At 34.1% G+C, this 8,943-nt stretch overlaps 1 protein-coding gene across 1 annotated transcript; it reads left to right on the forward strand.

The window, feature by feature from the left end:
* The first annotated feature begins 420 nt into the window (after nucleotides 1–420).
* Nucleotides 421–3,070, forward strand: LOC149190472 (uncharacterized). The gene is made up of 2 exons (XM_089413405.1): nucleotides 421–1,298; nucleotides 1,521–3,070. The coding sequence occupies exons 1-2, from the start codon at nucleotides 1,074–1,076 to the stop codon at nucleotides 2,814–2,816; spliced, it is 1,521 nt and encodes a 506-aa protein (XP_089269531.1). The 5' UTR covers nucleotides 421–1,073; the 3' UTR covers nucleotides 2,817–3,070.
* Nucleotides 3,071–8,943: the final 5,873 nt, after the last annotated feature.

Below are 8,943 nucleotides of genomic sequence, written 5' to 3' on the forward strand. Positions count from 1 at the left end.
ATACGAATAATATATACACACAACTATTACACATATAAACTTGCAATGTCAAAAGTGTTACAATTATCACAATCACAATTATACATACATTAATATAATATACGAGTAATATATACACACAACTATTACACATATAAACTTGCAATGTCAAAAGTGTTGCACAACTATTACACATATAAACTTGCAATGCGAAAATTCTTCAAAACCTATAACTAAGTTCTATTACTAATACTAAGGTACAACAGTCACAAACACAAATATATTTATATATTACCAACCACTCATGGAAAGAGTCATACATCTTGGTGAAAGAGTTTATGTTTTCCCCAATGTTTGATAAGAAAGATTTTATGTTTTCCCCATCTCATTCTAAAAGGGCCATTACCGAGTCTTAAGGAGCCACTACTGATTTTTCTTTAAAAAACTCACATCGGTATGGCTACTTTGTTTGACCCGTCCAATTGTAAGGCATTAACTACAAATATTTGTTAGGGAAAAGTAACACGTCAGCGTGTCTAGTTTAGATAGGCCAACCGACTAAGTCACCCCCACAATAGGGGTCCTGCATGATGGGTCAACTCCGAAATGCTATGCTCGCCACATGCGCTGCTTGGTTCAGATACTTTTGCTGTTCATTTAAGAGTTTGTGTCATAATGCCATTGGAAGCAGCAACGTGACGTTTTGGCCTCCTCGTGTGGAGAAAGAGAAAGAAAAGACCGGACCGTAGTTTTCACGCAGGTAAGGTCACATGACAGGCTCAATCACCACCCAACCGCAAGTGACGGACGTAGCATGCTGAGTCATCATTTGCCTCGGGAGGGGCGGTCCCCGATGATGGGCGGTAGCCGGTTGCCCGTCCACGCGGAGTCGAAATCGAAAATGAGCAGAATTAGGTACAGTTAATTTGGTAATTGAAGGCTTAGTGTCCGCCCGTACTGCACGTTAAACTCCCCGACGTAAAAGAAAGCATAACGAGGCGGGAATAAAATGGCCGCCGGATAGGGTGGGGCGGCGGCGTCGTGAAAGAGTCAGGGTATCCGGGTTCCATTCGGACACTACCGCCGGCGACCGAATGGGTGGCCAGCGGGCACCAGCTCTTTTCCCCACCCTCAGCGGTATGATTATAATTATCATTATTATTATTCGAACTTGCGTGAGGAGGGGGAAGGAGAATATATTCAATTCTGTCAGATGTATCCTTATAATCAGCCCCATAATCATGGATAGGTTCCCCTGCGCGCCTAACGACAACGGTGTCTGGACGCTTCAGCCGCAGCAACAGTATCACCATGGAGAGGTAGGATAAGCTTTTACCAGGAATTGGTTCTTGGTTCTTGGTTCTTGATTCTTGCTCACACATACATTTGTCGTCTCTTTCTTGTTTCTCTGGTGTCCAACGACCCAGGATCGATTCTCATTGGGTAGATTGATTTGGTTTTTACTTTTGCCCGAAAAACAATACAGGCTGCAACAATCCACTTAGATCAAACCTGTGCTCCTTTGTATTGTATGTTTACAGGGCATTGAAGAGCTGAAGCATCTCTTATTCTGCGCAACCCTGGAGCTGGAACGCGCGCGGGCCAACGCAGAATCGCAGAGCCAACTCCAGGAGGCCAAACTGCGTCATCTCCAAGAACTCTTGACAGTCGCTTGCAGAGAACGAGACGAAGCGCGTGAGCAGCTGCTGCAACTGAACCACAGGCTGGCAGAATATTCCATGCTCACGAATACACAGCATCATGTCACGTCTAGCGATCGATCCCCGTGGCCCGACACCAGGCTGGCCGTTACGGAAGCCACCGAACTGAACCCATCCTCCTCCACCACCACCACCACCACCAGTACTGCCATGCATTCGAATTCCTCTCAGCTCGTCGGATTGGGCGACCAATTCCATTGGAATTCTGGTGGCCATGATTTCGACTTCCTGCATCTTGATCTCCGAGCAGACGTCCACCTGCACCAACCTCAACCTCAACCTAAACCTCCAACTTCATCTTCAAAGGTCCACTGTTCGAATCTCATGGAGTTACAAGAACAGCCGTTTTATCACCAAAAAGAGCAGCAGCTAAGTTTTGTCGAACCAGAGCAGCAGCAGCATCGGCACCGGGTCGAATCCTATCGCCCCCCTCTCGTCGATGATAAATCCACAGACTACGACTTTTGGCAGCAAGACGCAGCAGTAGCAGGCATAAGGCAGCCATCAAATCCATTTCTTGGGATCCTAGAACCATCGGCACACGGTCACATGACGTATCAGGACCCAAAACCGGACCTGCTCCATACATCTCCTGCTTCCATTCTCGACTCCACTTCCCCAACCATGCCCGCCCATCTGCCCGAGCCACCAGAGTCAGATCTTCAGGTCATGCTAAGCGCCTTGCCCGAGAGAGGCAAGCTGTTACAGGCCGTAGTGCAGGCAGGGCCGCTACTGCAAACCCTACTCTTGGCAGGTCCCCTGCCTCAGTGGATATACCCACCCCCAGCCCTGGATACAACGGAGATCCCCACTATATCTATGTCCCTCTCTGCCAATTCTCTCCCCCTCGGTCCGATGGTCCATCATGTGCCCAGCCCCAACATCCCCACTTCTGCTTTGGATCCTCTACAGGTGAACTCTCCCGGATCCTCTTCTCATCAAAGCCTCAGCCCATGTACAAGAATAAACGAACCCCACACTTCATTCATCACTTCTCTCCAGTCCACCTCAGCAGCTGCATCTAGCTCCTCCAAATTTTTGTGCGCGCCAATGTTCAACTCACAGGACTCTACCATAACAGCAGGCCCTCCTCTAAAGTTTGCCAAGATACACTAAACATTATTATAGTATTATGTTTCAACAGAGCCTGCATGTTTCGTGTTTCTAAAAATGGCCATCGAATTAAAACAATAGTGATTCATGGTCTAAATGGTTATCGCAGGCACTGAAAATTCATTGCTTCATTCATTATTCCAGAAACTCTGAACGGTTCATTTTGTCAGTATTGGTAAGATATGGTTTAAAAGATACTCTTCCCAATATTGTTCAACAACCTAATGAGACATTGTTTTTTTGTTGGCTTCTGTTTATACATCTGGGATAAACTCTAAGAATGAGATAAGTTTGTTCTTTCTAATGGTGTTAGTTTTTTTTTTTATCCTGTGTCAATTTGGTATTAGTTAAGTTTACAAACAATATCTATCTGCTATTTCAAGAAATCAAGTAGATAATAGCGTTGTAAAAGTAGGAAACAGGTTATATTGTCATAGCATGAAATTTATCTGTTCTTTAGAGTTTTGGTGTTTAGAATTGATTTATAAATAATTTCATCTTTATTGTACTATTCCAAAAAACCAAAATAGATATTTTCTAGAATTTTGGTATTTAAAACCAATTTACAAATAGTCCCACCCTTATTGTAATATTTGAAAAAATCAAAATAGAAAGAAAGAAAGAAAGATTTTGTTAACGTCCACGAGGCTAAAGATAGCCTAGGGGACAGATTGCTTCTTCATCTGCTTGATGTAGTCGGCCCTTTTTCTGTGAAGCCTCACAATAAATGCTCCCAGCTTCTCGACAAACCCCTCGCTAAATAGATTATCCCAAGAGTTCGCTACAGCATATCTGCATAACTTTCCCTGCTGTCTTTAAAGGCCTCACATTCTAAAATGAAATATTTTTCTATCTCCACTTTTCGGGAAAAACAAAACATGAAATAAGCATTATATAACATGTTCCGGAAAAACAAAACATGAAATAAGCATTATATGAACAAACATGTCATAGCATGAAATAAACTGACTATAGCAAGTTATCTTAATCCTGTATTTTTGTTTTCTGAAATTTATTTCACTCTCTTCATCGGAATATCATAGTTTCTTTTCAAACCAGTTTCATTCCGTCTTCATATGAGATATTTTAGGAAACTTTCTTGTAATCATCTACATTCATGTGCTTATTTCTATAGAGCGCCAATGTTTTTATAAAGATAAAATGTTATTTATAACTTCAAAGTTCAACCTATATGAAAGATGCAATCTTCAAGTAGAATTAATCAATATTTCTTTTCCACAATTAATATTTCTCTCATCAAAGGTGAAAAATACTCCATTATCAATATACACAGAAGCAAGTTAAAATTTTGCCAACTCAAGCCAGCCAAACCACACCAATTAGTTATATTAAGCAATGTGTTTTACCTTTTAGTCCAAATAGTAATAAAATTTTGCCAACTCAACCCAGCCAAACCAGACCAATTAGTTATATCAAGAAATGTGTTTTACCTTTGAGTCCAAATAGTAATCTACTGCGTATTTATGACTTCGGCGTGTCTGCTGGTTCCCATTCAGGTTTTTGAAAGTCTTTTGGTAATCTGTATTCACGGGTCTTTTGTATTTTTCGTTATATTCAAAATTCAGAAGCGTGTTGTATTTTGTTAACAGGGACATTTGTATTTTTCGTTATATTTATAATTTTAGTCCAACTCTTTTGTATATTTCTATATTTTTAAGTTGATCTTACAGGTCGTGTATACAAGCCTTTGGAATCTTTCTTTATATTTAAGTTTTGTATTCCAACTCTTTTGTATCTTTCGATTCTGCACTGCACATGAAATGATTGTTTGTACTTTATTTATATATTTTCAAATTTTACTTCATTCTATTTTTAAAATGTCTTTGAATGAATGATTTTTCTCTGTTTTTAATATATTTTATTTACTTAGCAAACATTAACATTATATTTATAAAATTTTAATAAACTAATCGCCAAATTAATACTATTTAAAACAAATCAAAATGACTTTGGTTATATTCTATACAAGTAATGATCTTAAAAATATTTTTGCTTTTCTAAATTCTTATACATTTTGTATCCAATAATGTTTTCGAATAAATGGAAACCATATTGATTTTTTTAGTACATAGAAATACTTTTTATCCTAGGAAAGTAATAGCTTATCTATTAACTATACACAAATTTTATATTAAATAATGGTTTTAGTGCATTAATATTTTAATACATTAAATAATATTTTTAGAAACTAATATTATATATTAAAGGGAAATTTTTGTTTTAACTAAATTATTAATTTAATAAATTAATATTTTTAAATTTAAAATATAATAAAATAATTTCTAGTCCTTATTTATGTATTATTAATTTCACATCTAAATTTTTTTAAGAAATTAATATTTTATTATATATTTAATAAATATTATTTTTTCAAATTATTTTTCATTAATAAATTAATTATATTAATATTTCTCTTTCAAATTACATTTCATTAATAAATTAATTTTTTAAATTACATTTTATTAATAATGATGATAATGATAGTTAACATCCACTGAGACCAAAGTATATTAATATTTCTCATGTTTGTTAAATTATAATAAAATATTTTTTTTATGATATAACATAAAATCTTGTAATTTTTTATATTCTTTTAATTTTTTCTTATTCTCATTCTACATCTTGTACTCTTTTATATTCTTTTATTTTTTCCCCTTATTTTGTACCATACAATGCATTGAATAAATAGCAATCATACACTCATTTACGTATACGTAATTAGCTTCCTTTACATGAGAAAATAATTTTTGTCATATTATTATATAATTAATAAAGTAAATTAATATCATTTTTATTTTTAAATATATAATGAAACAACTTTCACTAAATTACGAGAAATAATAATAGATAAATATCAAGTTATGTTATATCATTTGACTTTTTAATTAGAAAGAATTTTAATATATTATTTACAGATTAATACAATCTTGTACTCTATTATATTTTTTTAATTTTTTTTCCTTATTTTGTATCATACAATGCATTTAATAAATAGCAATCATACACTCATTTACTTATATGTAGTTAGCTTCCTTTACATGAGAAAAATAATTTTTGTCATATTATTATATAATTAATAAAGTAAATTAATATCATTTTTATTTTTAAATATATAATGAAACAACTTTCACTAAATTACAAAGAATAATAATAAATAAATATCAAGTTATGTTATATCATTTGAATTTTTAATTAGAAAGAATTTTAATATAGTATTTACAAATTATATAAAAGTAAAAGAGATAAATTTTAAATATTTAATATTTATTAAAAAAAAAATTATAATCATAATTTAAATTAATGATTTTATTAATTTGTAAATTGAATTTAAAATGTATTTTTATTTATATTTAATAATTTCACTTTCAGATAGAAGTTATTATTAATTAAAATTTTATTTGGCATTATGCTTATTAATATCTTACTAAACATTATTATAATTTGATATTAAATTGTGAATGTCATATATAGTACTATTTAATAAATAATACATCATACTAAATACTGCTATAATAATTTTTTCATTATAAAATTAGTTATACATTAGTTCATTTTCTTAATGGGAAGTTATATTTTAAAATTTATTGGCGTGTAAACAAAAATATGTTATGTAGAAATATTTGGTGCTTTATAAATCAATACTGACATTTTAAGAACTAATTAGATATTATAATAAGAAAATCAACATTGCCGACATTATAGGTTTTATATTCTACATAATCTAATCTTTGATTTTGCAACAATAATTCATCTAATGAGCAGAGTCGAAATCGAAAATTATTTTTAGGTAAGGGGAATTTTTTTTTTTACTAAATTATTAATTTAATAAATTAATACTTTTAAGTTTAAAATATAATAAAACAATTTCTAGTCCTTATTTAATTCCACATCTAAATTTTTTTAAGAAATTAATATTTTATTATATATTTAATATATTATTTTTTCAAATTGTTTTTCGTTAATAAATTAATTATATTAATATTTCTCAAAAAATTAATATTTTATTGATGATGATGATGAGGATGATGGTTAACGTCCACTGAGACCAAATAATGGTCTATCGGACCTAAAGAAACAAATTATCTATTTTGATTTAAGATTTTATTCCTATGCTCAAAAAGCTTGGAGAGAAGCCTCCTGAGCTCACTATAATTTTGACATTGTAAAAGGCTAGGAAGGTCAGTATTGTAACAAAGATTGTGAAACTGAGATCTAATGTGGTTATACGCGGGGCACTCTAAGAGGAAGTGGTTTTCATCCTCGATGTTCCTATTCTTACGTATATGGCAGATCCTTTCCATCCATGGCGTTTTAGGAATTGCCCAACGACTTGTTTCACTATGGAGCTCATGAGAATTCGTTCTAATCTTTGCTATATTAATTTTCTTCTTTGAGCTAGTTAAAATAGAGAGATACTTTTGATCTTCTAGGGTGGGGCTGATGACCTTCTTATAATAACTTAATTTTCTTTTAGCCGCTAAGTCTTTCTCACACCACATTTTTTCTTTGAACTTAGAAGTAACAATATCTTTAATGTTATTTATGTTTTGCAATGCATCATTTTCGTTGATCTCCCAATAGTTTAACCAGACCCTTGTGTCTTTATGCCACCCTTGATTGAGCCTTAGGTGGTTTTGGCTAGAATTTAAAGCTAGCTTAGGAAGTCTATGATCGTTTATGTTACTGATTTTGTGCTTGTACAATAGAAACCTAAGCATAGCTAGGCTCTCAATAGGGGAAAGACCTACTTCTATAAGGAGAATATGATAGGGTGTATTACTTTTAATTTTCAGGTTATAAGTTATAAAACGCTTCTGGATTTGCTCAATCTTTCTCCATGATTCTCTGGAGATGCTACAACCCCAAACCTCACAGCCATATAAGATAACAGGAGTGACTAAAGTTTCAAAGAGGAACTTCTTTTTATCCCACATTACAAGGTTTGCAATTTTACAATTATTTTCAAGACCATAGTAAGCTTTCCACCCCCCATTAATCCTTTTCTCAATGCTATGGTTCCAGTTGAGCTTGTGATGAATATCAATTCCTAGGTACTTGTAAGAATACACTTCCTCCAAGTTATTATTGTCATACATAAAATTAGCGTAAGTGTCCTTCTTGGATTTGATAATCATAACTTTTGTTTTGTCAGTGTTAATAGTCATACCCATGGTAGAGCAGAAATCCTTAAGAAGCCTGAGTTGCTTATTAAGATCAGATGGGCACCTTGCCAAAAGAACAATATCGTCAGCATAAAGAAGAAGGATGACGACTATCCCAGCTAAGATCGTGCCATCACATCCTGCTTCCTCTAAATAGCCTTCGAGCTTATCGATGTAAATGCCAAATAGGGTAGGGGAGAGGGGGCAACCTTGTTTAACTCCGATGTTACACTTAATATCTTTCGACCACCCTTCATTGCTCTTTAGCTTGGTAATTACATTCTCGTATAACCTTATAGCGACAGCTCTCAACTCGAGAGGAACCTTTAGCTCTTCTAATCTATTCCAGAGGTTGGATCTAGGAACCGTATCGAAAGCCTTTCTAAAGTCCACAAAGCAACAAAATAAATTGGATTTATCATTACGACATTCCTCCGCAATGATCCTAAGCATAACAAGGTGGTCTATTGTTGAGTGATGCCTTCTGAAACCTGCTTGGCCTTTAGCCCGCTTACCTTCACTTTCAAGCCATATGCTTAACTTTTTTTCCAAAATACTACCGTATAACTTGGCTAAGAGAGGGCTGATCATAATTGTTTGATAATTAGAGGGGTTATTTGTATCCCCACTTTTAAAAATAGGGATAATGAGGCTCTCAGTCCAAGGTTTAGGGAACCCTTGCTTGACTGCTTGATTGAAAAGCTTGTGGATGTGGGGGATGAGGACAGGACCTCCAATTTTTAAGATTTCTGCTTGGTAACCTTCAATGTCCTTAGCTTTCCCATTAGCGAGGCGATTAACCCCAAACTTAATGTCTTCTAAAGAGAAAACTTCTTTCGTTGTGAGAAGGGTTTCCAAATTATCCATGACATTTGGAGATTCATAAAGCTTTTTAAGATAGGAATTCCAATCGCAAAGAGCAATTTTATTATTATCCTTAGTCTTCC

Source organism: Pinus tabuliformis, chromosome 3_1 (genome assembly GCF_031772625.1).
Source record: "Pinus tabuliformis cultivar Carrire ecotype Pingquan chromosome 3_1, CPIR1, whole genome shotgun sequence".
Taxonomy (NCBI): domain Eukaryota; kingdom Viridiplantae; phylum Streptophyta; class Pinopsida; order Pinales; family Pinaceae; genus Pinus; species Pinus tabuliformis.